Genomic DNA, 21,743 nt, shown 5'->3' with positions numbered 1-21,743 from the left:
TGATGTCCTTTGGGTTCATCGTAGCCTGCATTAACATTTTCAACAATTAGTGCTATAGTAGCTCTTGTTAGGATCAGACTAGATGGGTTAGCCTTCACTCTCCACACAAGTCGTTGAGCCTTGGATGCCCATGTCCCTTTGCGCTGACTCACCGGTTGTCCTCCATTGTAGGTGTATGTACAGATATAGTGAACATCTGTACATTTAATGCATTATGATAACTAAAAGAGACCCTATGGTTTCAAGAAAACATTCTGTCCAAGGACCGAATGAGGAGAGTATATTTGCTGACATTATTCTCTGTCAATATCCATTCAATCTGTCGTTTTGGAATTTTGTTTTTAGCCATTCAAGATGGGCACTGCAATTTCATAACTACCTAATGCACCTTGTGTACTGCTAAACTCATTGGCTAGCACTAATCCCATGAGTTGATCCCTGTGGGCATTAGGTAGTCTGAAGATTGCATCGGCCACTTTGGACAGCTGAAAAAAGGGACCTGGAGCTGGTGGATCCGAGAATCGTTACAGGAGACCAACAGCAGGTGGTATAACTGCTCTCACCCATCCTGAAGACAAAATTTTGTCCTGAAACCGGAGGGCCACTTGAACTTAAATGCACTACAATGCTGTAAATCGAGTTATTACAATGTGTCAGTCATGTTAACGATTGCTACATATGTATGTTATTTATTTATATACATTGTTATGTATTCTGCTTCTGATGGAGCTTTATTAAAAATTTTGCTATAGGGCCCATGGTCTCTAGTAACACCCCTGCTTCTACTGCTTTCATTTTTTAACATTAGAAGAAGCTACATTCTAACAGCTATATAAGTCCAGGGGGATATTATTTTTAATATCTTGGTTTCCCAGTCACATAATCCTATAAATCTGTAAGCAAGGCATCCTCTTCCCCTCTGTTAGTTCTCTCTGGCTATGTTTTACAGGTGAAGCATTTGAAAAAACTGAGTTTCCCCTGTAAATACTACACAATTTATCGCTGGATGCCTAAATCATGGCAATTCACAGCAAAATATTTGCTGCAATTGACTGCAGGACCCACTAACACTGCATGTAAATGCAACCTCAGGTTTTGGGACTATTACATGAAGAGGTTATAGCTCAGCATAGAAGATATCAATAAATATTTCCTAAGTACAGCAATAAGTGTAATTCTATTTTAATCGGCTGTATGTTGTCGTTTGCTTTTCTTTCTGCAATTACATTATTCATAATGGATAACCTCTTTGCGGCTTACTCTAACAAAGGGAAATGCTGCTCCTGGTTTAAATGGCTCATTCTCATGCTCCAGTTGGTATTTAACATATTCTTCTAGTCCCTGTTCCTTGAAAACTTTCTCTTCTTCTTCCATACGGAAAAGTGCCCTTGAAGAAACAGCTATGTTGATTGCATTCTGAGGCTTTGGCTGAAATTAGAAAGGGCAATTAAAGTGCAGCAATAGGTTGATCAGTCAAAACACAAGAATTTGCTCAACATAAGTGATTTAGGTATAAATTATTGAACAACCATCTTCTCTAATAGCATTGTACTTTAGCAACATTGATTTTCTGGGGGTTTGAAAGCCTAAAGTGCAGAAGTTCTCCCCGAAACTATGACCCAGAGCATGTCCAAGATGATTGAAAAAGATTCTACAGAAGGGATTACACACTCTTATTTACTTTCTCACTTGTACACTATTTATACATGAGCCTACTGGTAGGTGGAGATTAGAACAATTTTTATCATTCCTAATAACTCCTTCAGTCACTCAGGCCACAATTTATCTATTAATCTAATTATTTCATCACTTTTGTATTTATCACAGCGTCCTAATGTCCCATATATGTGTCCCAATAATCTAAAGGATTGTAACCATAAGATTTCTTTTCCCATACAACAGCCAGTTCACACGATTGGGGGAGCCATTCAGACTGTTGAGCCATGGCAGAAACATAACTTCGAGCTTCTGTGCCCTAATGTAAAATCTGTAACACATCACCATTACCTACCATGTGCCATTTATAAAACAGGAGTCTTGTTAATCAGTAGAGGGGCCTTTGCTCCCCTCTCAAACCAGAGTTCAGATACAACTGCTACCTCTGCACCAACCCTCTATAGCTACACCCCTAAGCCATGAAAAATACTGGGAGACAACCTACGCAGACACCAAGGAGCTGAGTGCCTCCCTAAGCGCAACTTTGTGGGCCATATGATTAAGAGGTTTAAGGAATGCTGAGGACTCTTGTTCTTTCTAAGAGGAATAGTGATAGACTACATTTTTGGGCACTTATTGTGTGCTACACATCACAATTTATTGAGAGAATGTGGGATCTTTAGGCTTAAAAAGAGAGAAAAAACATGGGCACAGCTATTACATGTGTAGACCGTGTGAGTATTAGTGTATCTTGATGCCACCAGGAAGCACCGGTGGAGTCAAGATACACGGGGGGTGACGCCCCCTCATGCTGATTGGCTGAATAGGTGGATGGGCTGCAGGTCCTGGCAGCCCACTAACGATGTATGGGGAAAGTATACACCATCCTCCGATGCAGCTAGCTCTTCCCTGGTGGTCAGCCAAAATCTCTGCTTTCACATAAAATACAGCGGCACCAAGCATCGGCTGGAGCTGCAACATCCTTCCCCGAAGCGCACAGCAGTGTCGGCTTCAGGAACAGCACTGGCGTTTGAATCTCCTTCCCTTGCTGCGCGAGCCATTAGCTGTAGTAGGCACAGCGCAGCGCCATGAAGCACCTTCCCTGGCGCCGCAGCAGCACGGAGCACACTGCTCCCAGGGCAATACAGTCACCGCCAGCGGCCGCTGGAGGCGCAGGGGACCTGGGAGGCCATACAGTGCGGGAAAAAAGTGACAGAGTTGCGCTGCCGTAAGACTAGCAGAAGAGGACAGCAGTGAGGAAAAATAACTGTGATGCAGCAACGGCACAGTAGCGCTGCAAGAGTAGACCAGGAACTCCATAGAGTGCATCGGGGGACACTAACTCACTGCTGCAGGAAGCCCACAGCGCTGAGGGACTGTGAGTGGCAGCAGCTGCACGCACAGCTATGGCTACTAACACTCAGGCTGGGGAGGACAGTCACAGGGCAGCTAAATAATGCATACTATCAGCTTCCAGGACCTTACATTCTTGCACCAATCGGGAGCTAGAGGTGTGAGAGGGGCGTTCCTTCTGTCAAACCCCTAGCTTCCGGTGGTGTCAAGATACACTAATACCGACTGTGTGATATAAATGACGTATTTCACTTGAAGCATGTTAAAAGGTCTATTATTGTTAAAGAAAAAGTGGCTCTGCAAGTGAAATTTGGCTTTAATATGTCGTAAAGATAATCTCTATAGCTGTGTTAAGTGTAAATATCATAAGGATTCCTGGTTACTTTGGCAAATATGGACAAAGATCACCAGAGTATTGTTAAAGAGGACCTGTCATGCAATAAAATCAGCTGGACTAGCTGCATAGCTCTGTAGTCATAGACCTGCTCACTTGATCCTTGATTTTTTTCATTCTCTCCCACTCTTTACCTGGACGGGCTTTTCTTAGGTCTGGCTCCTGGCATTGTCAATCTGTCAAGTTGACAATCTGCTCTGCTTACACTCAGTGGTCTCAATCTCATATTTGGGGGTACAAACATTTTTTTAATAAGCTAAAATACAAAAATGTTTAGCTATGGACTGCATTTATTTATAAACAATATTTTTCATGGGACAACCGATTTAAGGATTTTGCCATTTGCTACTTTGGTGTAGTTATATTTGCATACACAAATTTAATTTTCAGCAACTGTTTCTTGCTTCATGATGTCACACTTTTCTTTGAGGCTGCCTAATATCATTATTTAGCCTAATTATGACATTCTGAAAGTTAATTATAGGTTAATTACATAAAGCACATTATATTTTAGTGCTTGTTTGACTATATAAAAGGACAAAAAAAATCTAAACACCATCTATCTAATTATTCCTTGGCTGGAAGAGATGTTCATGCTGAGTTGGGCTAGGACAAATCAAAAATATGAGGAGAAGCAAACATGGTAAGCGTGAGTTGCAGTAGATACCTAAAAGTCATTATTTGGCGAGTCAAGAGGAACTGTCCACATTATAGTTAAAAAAACATACACTATTTTAGTGAGTGAGTGAGCTAAGCTGGGGGCTTGGGCAGAAAAGTCACAAATGAGATTTAACCCCTTAGTGACCGGGCTTTTTTGCTTTTTTTCCATTTCTGTTTTTTCCTACTCCCTTTTAAAAAATCGTAGCTCCTTTATTTATCCATTGAAGTCACTGTATGAGGGCTTGTTTTTTGCGGAACGAGTTGTGTTTTTCAATGGCACTATTTATTGTACCATATAATGTACTGAAAAACTTTTAAAAAATTCTTAGCGGAGAGAAATGGAAAAAAAAACGACATTCCACCATCTTTCCGTGCATCCTGTTTCTACAGCGCACAAACTGCAACAAAAACGACCTTTTATTTATATTCTATGGGTCAGTACGATTACTATGATACCAAACTTATATAGTATTGTTTTTGCTGTAGTACTTGTATTTTTTTTTTAAGATATTAATTTTTTTTCAATTATTTTCTGCGGTCATTTTGTGCGCGCGATAACTTTTTTATTTTTCCGTTGACGTAGTTGAACAAGGGCTCATTTTTTGAGGGATGTCCTGCAGTTTCCGATAGTATCAATTTGGAATACATACGACTTTTTGATCGCTTTTTATTGCGTTTTTTCTGGGAGACAAGGTAACTAAAAAAATGCATTTCTGGCGTTCTTTATTTTTTTTTCAGACGACGTTCACCGTGCAGAAAAAATAATGCACTACTTTGATAGTTTGGACGTTTACGGACGCGGCGATATCAAATACATATTTTTATTTTATGATTTAGATTTTTTAATAATAGCTATGGCAAAAGGTGGGTGATTAAACTTTTATAACTTTTTTTTTTTTACAATTGAAAAAACTTTATTGATCTTTTTTTTAACTTTACTTTGAAGTCCCCCTGGGGGACTTTAACATGCGATGCTTTGATCGCTCCTGCAGTATGACGTAATGCTATAGCATTACTTCATACTGCTTTTTTACAGGCAGTCTTTCAAGCCACCCTGTGTGGATGACTTGATAGGCAGTCTGCTAAGGCAGCCCTGGGGCCATTCATTAGGCCCCCGGCTGCCATGACACCTGCACGGATCCCCCGATCTCACCGCGGAGGGGCCGTGCGGGACCCCCAAACAGCGTTCGGGGTATTTAAAGGGTTAATAGCCGCGATCGGCCGAACGGCCGAGCGCGGCTATTGCCCGCGGGTGTCAGCTGTAATAAACAGCTGACGCCTGCGCTGTATGGAGGGAGATAGCGGCACTACCTCCCTCCATACACGTCCTGCAGCTGCAGGACGTAAAAACACTATGGCCCGGTCGTTAAGGGGTTAACACTGATAAATGTAAGATTATACACACTAAATGGGAAACCACTAAGCAAAACCAACATGGAAAAGGGCTTGGGGATTTTATTTAACTGTAAGTTTAACTGGAGCAACCAGTGTCAGGCAGCTGCTGCCAAGGCAAATAGGACCATAGGGTGCATCAAAAGAGGTCTAGGGGCACATGATGAGAACATTGTTCTTCCATGGTTAGACGACACATGGAATATTGCGTATAGTTTTGGCAGTGGTACTCAAGAAGGACATATCAGAGCTTGAGTGGGTTCAAAAGAGGGCAATTAACGTAATTAATGGAATGGGCAAACTACAATACCCAGAGAGGTTATCAAAATTGGGGTTATTTAGTCTAGGAAAAAAGATGGTTGAGGGGCGACCTAATGACTTTACATAAATATATCAGGGGACAATACAGAGATCTCTACCATCATCTGTTTACTACTAATAATAATCTTTATTTACATAGCAGCAACATATTCCACAGCGCTTACAAAACAGGGGAGAACAGATACAAAAAAAACAGAGATACAAAAACCACGGTAACATCTAGTAATCAATTGATGGAGACACTAGGGGTAAGGGGCCTGCTCCAACGAGCTTACATACTACAAATAATGGAGCTGGAGATTTGCAAGGTATGGTGAGGTGGAAAGTGTGAGATGCTATACAAATAGACAATGGTCAAACTCAAGCCGTGTGGTGGCTGAATTGGTGTGACTGCCGGGGACAGTTGATTACGGCTAGCAGGGATTGCAGTCAGTAGACAGGGCATGTTATCAGGCGGAGTACAGAGCGGTTTGGTTTAGAAGATATGGTATGCCTTCTTGCAGAAGTGCATTTTTAGAGCACACCTGAAGTTTTGTGTGTCAGGGATTGCCTGGATAGTTTTAGGTAGCACATTCCAGAGGACTGATGATGCTTTGGAGAAGTCTTGGAGGTAGGAATGAGAGGTTCATATTAAAGGGGCACTTAATTTGATTTCCGTAAAAGAGCAGAGGGCGCAGGATGGGTGGTGAATTGAGATGAGGGAGGCAATGTATGGTGGTGCTGTGCTATGGAGAGCTTGGTGGATGAAGGTAGTGAGTTTAAATTGATTTTTATATTTGACAGCAGCCAGTGCAGTGACTGACACAGGGCAGAGTCTTCCGAGTATCAGCTGGACAGGACGATGAGCCTGGCTGCCGCATTCAGGATGGATTGGAGGGGGGGTAGGAGTCTGGCACAGCAGAGGTCAATCTGCAGCAAGTTGCAATAATCGAGCCAAGAGTAAATGAGGGCAACAGTGAGCGTTTTTGCTTGTCCATGGTGAGAAAGGGGTGGATTCTTGCGATGTTTTTGAGGTGCAGCTGACATGTTCAGGCCAGAGATTGGATATAGGAGGTAAAGGAGAGATCGGGTTCAAATGTAACCCCCAAGACAGCGGACGTGCTGTCTGGGTGTTATGCTGGTGCCACACACGGAGATGGAGATGCAGAATGAGGTCGGTTAGTAGAGGGCAGAAACACCAGTAGGTCAGTTTTTGAGAGATTCAATTTTAGGAAAAGAGACGACATAGTGTTAGAGACAGCGGACAGACAGTCTGTGGCATTCTGGAGGACTGTTGCTGTGACGTCATGGGAGGAGGTGTATAACTGGCTGTCGTCAGCATAGGGATGGTACTGAAAACCCAAAAACTTGATGGTTTGGCCAATAGGGGCTGTGTAGATGGAGAAGAGTAGGGGGCCGAGGACAAAGCCCTGGGGGACCCCAACAGCAAGGGAAAGAGGAGGGGAAGCAGAGACAGCAACAGAGATACTGAAGGAGTGGTCGGATAGGTAGGAGGAGAACCAGGAGAGAGCAATGTCCTTTAGTCCAGTGGAGCAAAGCATACTGAGGAGGAGCTAATGGTCAACAGTATCAAATGATGCAGAGAGGTTAAGGAGGATCAGTAGGAAGTAGTCGCCCCTGGATTTGGCTGTCAGGAGGTCATTTGACACTTTTGTAAGGGAACTTTCTGTTGAGTGTAGAGGGCAGACACTGGACTGTAGGGGGTCAAGAAGAGAGTTTTCTGATAGATAGCTTATAAGGCGGGAGTAAACCAGGTGTTCTAATAGTTTGGAGATGAAGGGGAGGTTGAAGATGGGTCGGTACTTGGAAGCATTTGTCGGGTCAAGAGTCAGCTTCTTTAGCAGTGGGGATATAATAGCATGTTTAAATGAGGAGGGAAAAATACCAGAGGTCAGAAAGAGGGTAAATATAGTGGTGACGTGGGAGATAACTACCGGATATAGGGACTGGAGGAGGTGCAAGGAGAGAGGGTCGCGAGCGCAGGTGGTGGTGTGAGCAGAGGAAAGCAATCTGGAGACTTCTTCCTTTGTCGTTGGTCTGAGTACAGAGAGTGAGCAGGAGCTAGATGCAGTACTGACGAGACTAGGGTCGGAGCTAGTCTAGAATTGGGAGGTTATTTACTGCCAGATGTCATCGATTTTCTTATTGAAATAAGCAGCCAGTTCTTCGGCACTGAGATCCGTCACTAGGGACTGCTAGGTTGTAGTGTCAAAGTTTCATTTAGGGTTGTGAGATAGTGAGGAGACGATAGAGGTGAAGTAGACTTGCTTGTAATGGTGGAGGGCTAGGTTGTAGGCTCTGAGCATGATTTTGAAGTGAAGAAAGTCTGTGGACATTTGCGACTTTCTCCATAGCCATTCAGCACACCTAAAGCACCATCGAATGAAGCACATTTGGGGCATGAGCAGGGTTGCTGAGGTCTGCATTGGATAGCATGGGTTACAGTGGGTGCTGCTTCATCCAAGGCATGTTTGAGAGCGGTGTTGTAATGTGTGGCAGCCAGGTTGGGACAGGTGTGGAGAGAGATAGGGGAAAGAAAAAACTGTAGAGACTCAGCAAAGTTTTGGGTGTGAACAGCCTGACGATTCCTGTACGTACGTACAGTAGGTGGGTCTGGAGAGATGCTAGGGAGCTTGACAGAAAAAGAGAGGGGGTTATGGTCCGAGAGCGAGAGAGGGGAGTTAGTGAAGTGGGAAGCAGAGCAGAGACTGTAGAAGACAAGGTCAAGAGTATTGCCATCCTTGTGAGCGGGAGAGGCTGTAAGTTGTGAGAGACCAAGGGAGGAGGTGAGAGATAGAGTCTGAGAGGCAGATGGGGAGATGGGGTCATTTATGGGGATGTTAAAGTAACCTAAGATGATGATGGCAAAGTAATCCAGAAACAGGCGTGGAGGACCTAGAGGGAGGTGCATAACTGCTACTCGCATGGATAGTGGACGGAAAAGTCGTAGTGTATGTACCTTAAATGATGGGAAAGTGAGTGAAGGTACAGGGGGATGATCTGGTAGGTACATTTCAGGGAGAGAAGAGCACATGGGGTGTGGGGAAACTGTAGGCTGTTATAAGACAATGCAGCACGGGAGGCAGTGTCAGACTGCTTTATCCACGTTACTGTGAGAGCTAGCAAATTTAGGGGTTTAGTAGTGAAAAAGACATGGATGCTGAGGAGTTTATTGCATGCTGACTGGGAGTTCCAGAGTGCACATTTAAAGGAGTCAGCAGAGGGTATGCATGGGCTAGTGGTTGGGCTTGAAGGGTGTGTAAATGAGGCAAGTAGGGGGTAATAGTTAGGAGCAATTATGGGTGGACCAGGATTTGGAGAGAAATCCCCAGCTGCTAGTAGCAGCAGGATAACGAAGGTGAACAGGTGGTTGGGAGATTTATGAGGGCAGCTGTTATGCTTCTCAGTGGCAATAGGGTGTTTAAGTCTTAGTAAGAAAGTAAAGAGGGCATGTGAACTGTGCATAGTTGAGTATAGGAAAGAGGGGTTGATGTGAGTAAAGTGCACAAAAGCTGGGATTTGGAAATAGGTTTTAAAGCTAACAGCAAAAATGAGGATAGAGGTGATAGCATTAGTTATAGTTGTGAAGCACAAAAGCATTTAGGCAGAGTTTGTTGCCTGACTGTCTCCTGCCCTGTCAAACTGCCATTTCTAACTGCGTGAAACTCTTGATTCAGCTCACTTTTGTGGCTATGATGGTAATACTGATTTTATCATACAGTTTAGGATATAACAAGGATACAGCTTGGAGTGGCTACTTAGATTGCATTAACGAGTTAGGCCCCTGTCCACGACCGAGGCGGAATATCGCTAGCGATATTCAGCCGCGGGGGATGATGGGAGAGAGCTGTCAGCTCTTCGAGGTGAGCCTATCTAACAGGCTCACCACGGAGAATTGCGGCAAATTCTCCTCTCATGGACAGGCGGCTGCACTTTCCATAGCAATGCTATGGAAAACGTGCACTGCGTTACTCACGGCCGGATTATCGCTGCAAGTAACGCAATGCAACATCATCTGTGGACAGGAGCCCTTACCATTGCATACCTAGTGAAAGGGGGGAATTTATTGATCTCCTTAGATAAAGCAAACATCTTCAACAAGACTAAAGGTCCCTTTACACGGGGCGACTGTAAGCGCAGTGAGACTATGGAACTCTCTCTGCCTGAGGCTTCATTCATACGAGTGCATAAACAGTGACGTTTTACGGCCGACCGATATAAGCGACCATCTGAGACATTGGTTTCCAATGCATTCACACGGGCATATATATGGCACATAAAAATGTTGCACTGTAAAAAATGGAACATACGTGACTGAAATGCTGCAGTGGCTTATATTCGGTGGCTAAAAAGATAGTTCTGGAACTATCTTTTCCTTGATATATGGGGGTGGCTCCCATAGAGTCTTATGGGAGCTTTAAAAATAAAAAAGGAGGCATTTTAGCAGTCTCCAAAGCTCTAAAAAGCTTACAGGTGCCTCTATGTAGGCATTGGAAGGCATCCTGATGATTTTTGCAGACCGAGGGTTATCAAGGGTGCAACATATTTTTTTGCTAAAAACATCACTCCTGGTCGTATGAATGGGCTGGCCATGATCACGGAAAAACAGACGTACGTGCAATTTTACGGCATGGCCGAGAGAACACAAAGACACATACGCTCGTGTGAAAGAGCCCTGAGGATGTGGTGATGGTGAACTACCTAAAAGAGTTTAAGAGGGGCCAGGACATCTTTCTTGAGTGATACAATATTACAATGTTATACTACTAATTACTTCAGAATGGTCTGTGATCCAGGGATTATTCCGACTGCCAGATTGCAGTTGGAATTTCTTTTTCTTAAATGATGTAAATTGGCTTCTACCTCATTGGGTTTTTTTGCCTTCCTCTGGATCAACATTTTAGGGGTAATAGGCTGAACTGGATGGACATGTGTCTTTTTTCAGCCTAACTTACTAGGTTACAAAGTTTAGTGGTTGTGTGTACAGAGCTTTATATGATGCTGCCAATTCGGACCCTATTATTAAAGTTGATGCTCAATGACTATAGCATTTGTTGATATTAGTGAAATCTGCTAAATCCAATTTATTTATGCAGTTGGCTGAGTTTAGGATTAACCCTTTAGACCGGGCACACATGAACAGGTCAAATTCTGCATGTGGATTTCCACAGCGGAAGACCTGCGATATCTCGCCGAAACGAATTGCATATCAGAGAGAGATATCTCACCTGATTTACTTTCTGGTGTTTCCCTGTTTGCAATATTTTTTCCACGTATATCATTTGGAAAGTATATCAGGTGAGATACCTCTCTCTTTCTCTCTCCTTCCAGAACTAGCAATCAGAATACATATTCTGGCTTTTCAATGTATTCTGCTTGCTAGTTCCAACCGATTCCACCGCTCATATGCAATATTAATTTCGTATTGGCAACAGAATACATGCATCCATTGACTTCATTAGTGGCCGTCTGCACCAAATCTGCACTAAAATAGAGCATGCTCGCATTTTGTTCCTGTGAGTGTGAAGGTAAATACATACCTTTTAATGCGAGCATTTTACCGTAGATCTTCCGCTAGACGGAATCCGCAATTAAAATCTGTATGTGCTGATAGGGTGGTAGTTAATGCAATAGGATGTAAACTAACATTTTGTGAATAGCATCCAATGCATCAGATCACACAGGCATATTCCCGGGGTGTAAAAGCGTCCGGCAGGCGCTTTTACGTCAGACAGGAAAGATAGTCCTGCAACTATGGGAGCCAATGACAGCAGCCGGAGAAGAGAGTTGGGAGGGAGTTTAGCAGCGTGACTGCTAAACTCCCTACCCCTTCTCTCTTCCTCTCTCCTCCCCTCTGGCTGTTTGCAATGTATGGGGTGGCATGGGGGGGAGTTAAGCTCCACCTGCCCACTCCCATTGCTGGCTGCGGACAAGGGGCTGGGAGGGGGCGGGAGCTTAGCTCTGCCCCCATCCTACTACCTCCCATTGCAAACAGCTGGAGGGGAAGAGAGAGGAGGTGAGGGGGAGGGAAGGGAGACACAGTGACTGCGCCAGCAGCATATGCCATCGGGCGTCTCCCCCCACTCGATAGTATATACGCCGAGCCCCTGCATCAGATGGTAGAGTATATACGCCGGGCGATATATGCTTGTGTGAACAAGCCCTAAAAGTGATCAAAAAAAGCTGTATGTACCCCAAAATAGTACCAATAAAAGTTACATGCAAAAAAACAAGCCTGCACAGACCTCTGCCCATAGAAAAATAAATTTGAATGCAACCATTAGTGATGAGCGAACCTACTCGGCCACGCCCCTTTTTTGCCCGAATACCGTGATTTTCGAGTACTTCCGTACTAGGGCGAAAAAATTCGGGGGGCGCCGTGGGTGAGTGGAGGGTTGCAGCGGGGAGTGGGGGGGGAGAGGGAGAGAGGGCTCCCCCCTGTTCCCCGCCACGCCTCCCCCCGCCCCCCGGCGCCCCCCGAATCTTTTCACCCAAGTACTGAAGTACTCGAAAATCGCGGTGCTCGAACGAGTAATTACTTGAAACGAGTACGTTCGCTCATCTCTAGCAACAATGTAAAAAAAAAAAAATTTCCAAAAAAAAGGGCTTTTATGGTGAAAAGTGGAAAAACCTAAAAAAAAATATTGTGGTATTCTCACAATTGGACCAGCCAGCTAAAAAAAATGTCATATATGTTGCATAATTGGTGCTGTAAATAAAATAGTAGAATTGATGTTTTCTCTCCATGCCCTTAAAAAAATTTTTTTTAAAAGGGCTACAATACATTATATGTACACAAAAATGGTACCAATAGAAACTACAGTTTACCACGCAAAAAACAAGCCTTCACACAGTCATGTCGATGGAAAAATAAAAAAGTTATGGCTTTTGAAAAGTGGAGCTGAAAATCCCCTCAAAAATCGTTGCTTCCTAATGGTCAAAATAGGCCATGTCTTTAAGGGGTTAAAGCATTTTAGCAACTGCCTGTAAAATATATCATGTTTGCTATGTCAGCCAATATATTGCTGCTAAAGTCTGATTTGGCAGTGGGTTGGCTCACTGCAGCTCTTAGGATAGATGGTTGGATTTTGCAGATGCAAGGTTTTGACATTTTTAAGGATACCTGTCATTTCTCTCCACAATGAAATCCACCCTTGCTTTTATTTCACATATAGTTCTCTCAGTCTCCATCTTTATTTTATCCCACCAGATTTGTTGGCTAAGCTCCTGGCTGACAACATCATTATGTTCCACATCCTATAATTTCTCTGTATGAGCCTGAATTTTTTAAAGGATCATCTATTCTATCCTCACGATAGCTTCAGCATGACCTTCAATTATCTGCAGTATCCTCGGGGTCGTTTATCGTGCAGATTTTTTTTTAGCCACAGTTTTTGTGATCATTTTTGAATTTTTTTTTTTTTAAGCAAAAGCTACCAGTTGATTCAAAAGGATCCTGCTGGATCCACTTCTGGCTTTGGCTCAAAAAACTGCAGGAGCATTTTTCCAAAACAACTGTGTATAAAATCCCCCTGATACTTCTATGAAGGGAAATGGTATTTACAAATATCATGGCTCTCTCATTTCCTGCTTATTTTTCACAGCAGTTCCATGTAGTGGGTGAGGTAAGCTGATGGGAAAGACTGATCAACAGGTAACTGAAAAGAATTGGTAAATTAGTCATGCTCTTGTAATATAAAGTATGTGGCATGTTATGCACCAGTGAGCTGTATATATAGGCTCATGTACACAGGCTGTGGATCTATATGTATGTAGCTCCATCCATGACATTTTTCTTTTGGAATAAGGTGGGAGGTAAGCAACCTTGGATGAATTCCCTATCTACATCCCCTACTGATCCCTCAGCTGAAGGTCAGTCATGAAGCTTTCTGCACAAACAATCACCTCCATGAGAAGCAGTGACATCAGCTTCTGTCACCACTGCATAGACAACACATAAAGCAGCACATCTCTCCTAGTAGAATTTAACCCTATCCCTACTGACGAAAACACATAAAAATAGAATCTGAAGAGTGAGTGACAGATAAAGCTGAACAGAGCAGGACTGTGTCTGTGGCATAGAGTGCAGTCTACTTGGGTGGCTGAACCACATAAGTTTCTCAATTGTCACACCAGTACCTTGCTCTTCAACTGGGAAAAGAATATTAGGATTGTGGCTTTACACAGTTAAGCACCTACCGATTTTGGCTTCTTGGTTGGGGTTAGGTTTTCGTAGAATGCTTTGGCTTCCTCCCATTTCTGCTTCTCTCCAGGGCTTTGAGTGGGGACATGGGTGCTCTTAGGTCCTCCCTCAGCTGCGTCCCCGGGGCCCGGCAGCATATTTTCTGTGCAGATTGCTGAGTCAATAAGCTTGGGTAGAGCTAATGCCAGCCTATGTGTGATGGAGAGGGGATGAGCAGCCTAGCACTAGTCTCTGTGCCCTCCTTTCTAGTTGTCACCATCTGATTGCTCTGTTCTCCCTTTCATCTCTCTCAGTAGGCGGACTGCTGGGCAGCTTTACTCTGAAATGACTCCTTATTTTCTGTTATCTGCTCATTCTTAGCTTGTTTCTAAATGTGCCCAATCTTCTTTTGTCTCCCCCTCACCAGTGACAGGTCTTTATAAGGCATCCCATAAGTCCCCTGTGTTCCCGGCTCCTGATTCCATGAAATGGAGAAGGAAGGGATAAATATATACTAAGTGTAACTCCCCAGACCAGCTGATCATTTCCTCCTCTCCTCAGGCTTCAGCAGTACAGCTTCTCTCATAGGTCAGGCTGCCTGAGAAACAGAAGTGATAGCAAAGCTAAAGTCTCTAGAGAGAAGAAGGATCCACCCATTCCCAGCAACTAATTGTTTACAATCCACTGCCTATGAATATCATACAGTACTCTCTCTATCTCCATTATATATATATATATATATATATATATATATATATATATATATACACACACACACTCATTGTAACAAAAAAAATCAAGCACCTAGGAGTTGTCAGATTTGAATGAAAGTTTCTCTGTGTGATTGTAACATTGATACAAGTAAGTGGTTACAATATCAGAGCAAAAGGATAGTTTATTGTGAAAAGCTGGACACTTGAAGGGAGGCTCTAGTACCCTGTTGGGCCCCTTATAGCTTGGATGTAAGATGTGATACGGGTGGGCATGAAGGCATACAGGTTCCGTATGCTATCCTGCGCCATATCAGTCCACATTTTCTGTAACTGAGCCTCTAGATCGTGTAAACTTGTAGGCTGTCGCAGTTGGCGTCCCAGATAGTCTCATATATGTGCTATAGGCGATAAAACTGGAGACCATGGAAGTGTAGCAGTGTTGTGGAGGCATTCCTATGATACTCTTGCTGTGTGCGGCTGAGCATTATCCTGCTGGAAAATGCCTCTTGGAAGCCCCGCCATGAGATGCAACACATGTGGCTGCAGGATAACCTGAACATATCGCTGATTTGGCATTGTCCTTCATACCACTAGTAGGGGTGATTGACCGTCATATGCAATGGCACCCAGAACATCTCATTAGCTGTGGGGACAGTGTTCCGATCCACAGCAAAGGCAGGATTGAAGTGCTCACCCCTAGGTCTCCAGACACTAACATGGCCATTGTCAGTGGCCAAACTAAATCTGTGTTCGTCGATGAAGACAACCCAGTTCCACTCCGTAGCAGTCCAGGTTAGTTGTTCACAACAACACTGCAAACAGATGGGTGTCAAAGGCAATACACATAATGAGAAACCAAATGTCCTTCAGTCAAGCACTTAGAAATGGTTCCGACAGACACAGGAGCCTATAACAATGGTGCCGCTTATCTTTGGATGGTGGACAACTAAACAGTTGGAGTTGCTTGTGCTTGTCGGACAATCAGACAATTCTCTCTACCAGTGGTCTGTCAAGGGTGTCCAAAGCCCTGTCGCCTTTTGTGCATACCCTCACGCATCCACTGGTCCCAACACCTCCTTACAGTCTAGTCAGAACAGCCCAGGGAATGGGCAGTTCGACGATATGACAATCCAGCTTCTGGCATTTCAATAATGAACCCCTCTCAAGTTCTCTTAACTAGGCAAAATCTCTTTGAGTGCATCGTAGAGGCATGTTTAGTGGTCAACAAGCTCTACACAAGCAGAAAAGAGGTCGCTACACACAAGTAGCCTCTGAAAGCCTTCTTATAGGTCAATGGTGGAACCACGTTTATCGCCTCAGGTGGCAAGACCGTTCATCTAATCATGCCACAGCTCTAATCATTTGCATATTCACCTGAGATGCAACTGCATGACAAGTTTTGCAGCAAAATGTCAACTGCTTCTAGGTGCTTGATTTTTTTTTTAACAAAGAGTGTATATATATTTTTTCCATACTTGGATGATAGAGAAAAACAGTAGCAACAGTTAGTTGAACAATTAGTAATGATACATAGTGGTTAGATCTGGATGTCCATATCCTTATATTACATTGTATGCACATACCACCCATGTAACAACACCTAGTGGGCCTCTCAATCAATTAATTTAATCAGCATTAATATAATCTCCTTTTATGCACCCTGTAATAAAAAATAAGAAAATGACAATTTACTCACAATATTCTTCACTACTTCAATAAAGATTGAAAAGTCCAATATTTTTGAATACACACAATGGTTGGATGTTAAATCAATGTCTGCCAAACTAGCAAATAGTCATGGTGTCAGGGCTCGAACCCAGGAACTCCTGGCCCTTCCACTGCACCAGTGCGCAATTATTGAGCTCCCTGCCATATAGTCTAGCTCCTCTTCCTAACTTGATCCTCTATCCTCCATACTTGCAAACTGCTACCACCTGTTACAGACTCCTGGTTTTCCTTTGGCAACAATACCTGCTTCCTCCTTTGTACCGCAACTGATACCACCTGTTACCGACTGCTGGATTCCCCTGACTACACTCTGGTTACAATACAAGAGGCTCCAACCTAGAACCAGACCGATTACATATGGATCCATTAACGCACATGATAGTGGCGTTCTGTAGCTGTGAAAGCTTTGATTTCTAACCTTAATCTGTTTTCCCTTAGTCCTGACAGCAGCACAACCACGGGGTTATTCTGACCCTGAAAATTGGTAGAAGAGATGTCCTATATAACCAGTACATACTGGCACCATGTAAATTAGGTCAAAGGAAAAACAGATTAATGTTAGTGCTTCCCTTACATTCTACTATCAACACAACCATGGGTATTTAGCAAGTGGAAACAGAAAGGCCTATATAAAAATAGACCTTCAGAAAAGTGAAGAATTTCATCTGTCTGGCATGTCCATACGACAGAAAAAAAGCACAGTGCTATTTTTATTTTCATTAACCCCTTAGTGACCAAACCTGTTTGTGCCTTAATGACGAGGCCAAATTTTGGAAAACTGACATGTTTCACCCGTAAAGGTTTTGCATATCCAAGTAATTCTGACATTGTTTTTTTTCCGCCACATATTGTACTTCATTTTAGGTGATAAATAGGGATGAGCGAGCATACTCGTCTGAGCTTGATACTCGTTCGAGTATTAGGGTGTTCGAGATGCTCGTTACTCGAGACAAGCACCACGCGATGTTCGAGTTACTTTCACTTTCATCTCTGAGAAATTTGCGCGCTTTTCTGGCCAATAGAAAGACATGGAAGGCATTACAACTTCCTCCTGTGACGTTCCAGCCCTATACCACCCCCCTGCAGTGAGTGGCTGGGGAGATCAGGTGTCACCCGAGTATTTAAATCTGCCCCGCCCGCGGCTCGCCACAGATGCATGCTGACATAGATCAGGGACAGTGCTGCTGATGCTGTTGCTGCTATAGGGAGAGTGTTAGGTGTTATTTTAGTCTTCAAGAACCCCAACGGTCCTTCTTAGGGCCACATCTGACCGTGTGCAGTACTGTTGAGGCTGCTTTTAGCAGTGTTGCACAATTTTTTTTTTTGTATATCAGGCGTGCAGACCATAGTGCCCTCAGTCTGCAGTCATTTTACTCAGTATAGGGGCAGTACTGGTGAGGCAGGGTAAGAGGTATACTGGCTATATAGGCAGTGGGCTTTTTCCCAAAAACTTCCAAAAAATACAATATTAGGCCTGCCTGTCACTGCCTTCAGTTTACTGTGTCTCTGCTGGGGGTAGTAGTTGTTGAATTAATACCCAGCCTTGCGCATAATTGTTGCCTGCCTCTGTAGTGCGTTACGTACGCGAAGTCAGCCTCCAACAGGGAAATCGAAATACAGTGTATATCACAGGCAGTGGGCTTTTTCCCCAAAACTTCCAAAAAATACAATATTAGGCCTGCCTGTCACTGCCTTCAGTTTACTGCGTCTCTGCTGGGGGTAGTAGTTGTTGAATTAATACCCAGCCTTGCGCATAATTGTTACCTGCCTCTGCAGTGCGTTACGTACGCGAAGTCAGCCTCCAACAGGGCATTCGAAATACAGTGCATATCACAGGCATTGGGCTTTTTCCCAAAAAGTTCCAAAAAATACAATATTAGGCCTGCCTGTCACTGCCTTCAGTTTACTGCGTCTCTGCTGGGGTTAGTAGTTGGTGAATTAATACCCAGCCTTGCGCATAATTGTTGCCTGCCTCTGCAGTGCGTTACGTACGCGAAGTCAGCCTCCAACAGGGCAATCGAAATACAGTGCATATCACAGGCAGTGGGCTTTTTTCCCCAAAAGTTCAAAAAAATACAATATTAGGCCTGCCTGTCACTGCCTTCAGTTTACTGCGTCTCTGCTGGGGGTAGTAGTTGTTGGATTAATACCTAGCCTTGCGCATAATTGTTGCCTGCTCTGCAGTGCGTTACGTACGCGAAGTCAGCCTCCAACAGGGCAATCGAAATACAGTGCATATCACAGGCAGTGGGCTTTTTCCCAAAAAGTTCAAAAAAATACAATATTAGGCCTGCCTGTCACTGCCTTCAGTTTACTGCGTCTCTGCTGGGGGTAGTAGTTGTTGAATTAATACCCAGCCTTGCGCATAATTGTTGCCTGCTCTGCAGTGCGTTACGTACGCGAAGTCAGCCTCCAACAGGGCAATCGAAATACAGTGCATATCACAGGCAGTGTGGTTGTTCCCACAAAGTTTAAAAATATACAAGATTTGGCCTGCCTGTCAGTGCCTTCCGTTTACAGCGTCTCTGCTGGGGTTAGTAGTTGGTGAATTAATACCCAGCCTTGCGCATAATTGTTGCCTTCCTCTGCAGTGCGTTACGTACGCGAAGTCAGCCTCCAACAGGGCAATCGAAATACAGTGCATATCACAGGCAGTGTGGTTGTTCCCACCAAGTTAAAAAATATACAAGATTTGGCCTGCCTGTCAGTACCTTCCATTTACAGCGTCTCTGCTGGGGGTAGTAGTTGGTGAATTAATACCCAGCCTTGCGCATAATTGTTGCCTGCTCTGCAGTGCGTTACGTACGTGAAGTCAGCCTCCAACCACAGGCCAATAAGCGGCACATTTAATTACAGCGTTCTGTTTCTGCTAATCTCGTAAAACACCATGCTGAGAGGTAGGGGTAGGCCTAGAGGACGTGGACGAGGGCGAGGACGCGGAGGCCCAAGTCAGGGTGTGGGCACAGGCCGAGCTCCTGGTCCAGGTGTATCGCAGCCGACTGCTGCGGGATTAGGAGAGAGGCAAGTTTCAGGGGTCCCCAGATTCATCTCACAATTAATGGGTCCACGCGGTACACCTTTATTAGAAAATGAGCAGTGTGAGCAGGTCCTGTCGTGGATGGCAGAAAGTGCATCCAGCAATCTATCGACCACCCAGTCTTCTACGCCGTCCACAGCTGCAACTCTGAATCCTCTGGCTGCTGCTCCTCCTTCCTCCCAGCCTCCTCACTCCATGAAAATGACACATTCTGAGGAGCAGGCAGACTCCCAGGAACTGTTCTCGGGCCCCTGCCCAGATTGGGCAGCAATGGTTCCTCTCCCACCAGAGGAGTTTATCGTGACCGATGCCCAACCTTTGGAAAGTTCCTGGGGTCCGGGGGATGAGGCTGGGGACTTCCAGCAACTGTCTCAAGAGCTTTCAGTGGGTGAGGAGGACGATGACGATGAGACACAGTTGTCTATCAGTGAGGTAGTACTAAGGGCAGTAAGTCCGAGGGAGGAGCGCACAGAGGATTCGGAGGGAGAGCAGCTGGACGATGAGGTGACTGACCCCACCTGGTTTGCTACGCCTACTGAGGACAGGTCTTCAGAGGGGGAGGCAAGTGCGGCAGCAGGGCAGGTTGAAAGAGGCAGTGCGGTGGCCAGGGGTAGAGGCAGGGCCAGACCGAATAATCCACCAACTGTTTCCCAAAGCACCCCCTCGCGCCATGCCATCCTGCAGAGGCCGAGGTGCTCAAAGGTGTGGCAGTTTTTCACTGAGAGTGCAGACGACCGACGAACTGTGGTGTGCAAGGTTTGTCGCGCCAAGATCAGCCGGGTAGCCACCACCAGCATGCGCAGGCATATGATGGCCAAGCACCCCACAAGGTGGGACGAAGGCCGTTCACCACCTCCGGTTTGCACCACTGCCTCTCCCCCTGTGCCCCAACCTGCCACTGAGATCCAACCCCCCTCTCAGGACACAGGCCTGCACCCACACCCTCACCAACGCGGTTACTCCCAAGGTCCACTTAACAACGGACACGTGGACAAGCACAGGCGGGCAGGGCCACTATATCTCCCTGACGGCACATTGGGTGAATTTAGTGGAGGCTGGGACAGAGTCAGAGCCTGGGACCGCTCATGTCCTACCCACCCCCAGAATTGCGGGCCCCAGCTCGGTGCTGGTATCTGCGGCGGTGTATGCTTCCTTCACTAAACCACCCTCCTCCTCCACCTCCTCCTACGCAACCTCTGTCTCGCAATCAAGATGTGTCAGCAGCAGCACGTCGCCAGCAGTCGGTGTCGCGCGGCGTGGCAGCACAGCGGTGGCCAAGCGTCAGCAGGCCGTGCTGAAACTACTCAGCTTAGGAGAGAAGAGGCACACGGCCCACGAACTGCTGCACGGTCTGACAGAGCAGACCGACCGCTGGTTTTTCGCCGATGAGCCTCCAACCGGGCATGGTCGTGTGTGACAACGGCCGTAACCTGGTGGCGGCTCTGCAGCTCGGCAGCCTCATGCACGTGCCATGCCTGGCCCATGTCTTTAATTTAGTGGTTCAGCGGTTTCTGAAAAGCTACCCACGCTTGTCAGACCTGCTCGTAAAGGTGCGCCGGCTCAGCGCACATTTCCGCAAGTCCAACGTGGACGCTGCCACCCTGTGGACCCTGCAACATCGGTTTAATCTGCCAGTGCACCGACTGCTGTGCGACGTGCCCACACGGTGGAACTCTACGCTCCACATGTTGGCCAGGCTCTATGAGCAGTGTAGAGCTATAGTGGAATACCAACATGGGCGACGTAGTGGGAGTCAGCCTCCACAATTCTTTACCAGGTCCTTGGAAACTTTGAGGAGTCTACCCAGATGGTGAGCGGCGATGCTGCAATCATTAGCGTCACCATTTCTCTGCTATGCCTCTTGAGAAGTTCCCTGCAAAGCATAAAGGCAGACACTTTGCGCTCAGAAACGGAGGCGAGGGAAGACAGTATGTCGCTGGATAGTCAGAGCACCCTCCTGTCTATATCTCAGCGCGTTGAGGAGGAGGAGGAGGAGCATGAGGAGGATGAGGAGGAGGGGGAAGAGACAGCGTGGCCCACTGCTGAGGGTACCCATGCTGCTTGCCTGTCATCCTTTCAGCGTGTATGGCCTGAGGAGGAGGAGGAGGAGGAGGATCCTGAAAGTGATCTTCCTAGTGAGGATAGCCATGTGTTGCGTACAGGTACCCTGGCACACATGGCTGACTTCATGTTAGGATGCCTTTCTCGTGACCCTCGCGTTACACGCATTCTGGCCACTACGGAGTACTGGGTGTACACACTGCTCGACCCACGGTATAAGGAGAACCTTTCCACTCTCATACCCGA

The 21,743-nt window shown here is 45.4% G+C and overlaps 1 protein-coding gene across 1 annotated transcript in view; it reads right to left on the bottom strand.

The window, feature by feature from the left end:
- The window catches only part of NT5C1A (5'-nucleotidase, cytosolic IA), a 46,416-nt gene extending 31,895 nt beyond the window's left edge, over positions 1-14,521 (bottom strand). The window contains exons 1-2 of the mRNA XM_066574342.1: positions 13,976-14,521; positions 1,261-1,428 (exon numbers count right to left, since the gene is read on the bottom strand). Of these exons, the coding sequence (XP_066430439.1) occupies positions 1,261-1,428; positions 13,976-14,116 (309 nt within the window). The 5' untranslated portion in view covers positions 14,117-14,521. The remainder of the gene's footprint in view (positions 1-1,260; positions 1,429-13,975) is intronic.
- Positions 14,522-21,743: the final 7,222 nt, after the last annotated feature.

This window comes from Eleutherodactylus coqui, chromosome 1 (genome assembly GCF_035609145.1).
Source record: "Eleutherodactylus coqui strain aEleCoq1 chromosome 1, aEleCoq1.hap1, whole genome shotgun sequence".
Classification (NCBI taxonomy): domain Eukaryota; kingdom Metazoa; phylum Chordata; class Amphibia; order Anura; family Eleutherodactylidae; genus Eleutherodactylus; species Eleutherodactylus coqui.
The sequence above is the reverse complement of the archived record's forward strand: the minus strand, read 5'-3'. Positions and strand labels throughout refer to the sequence as shown.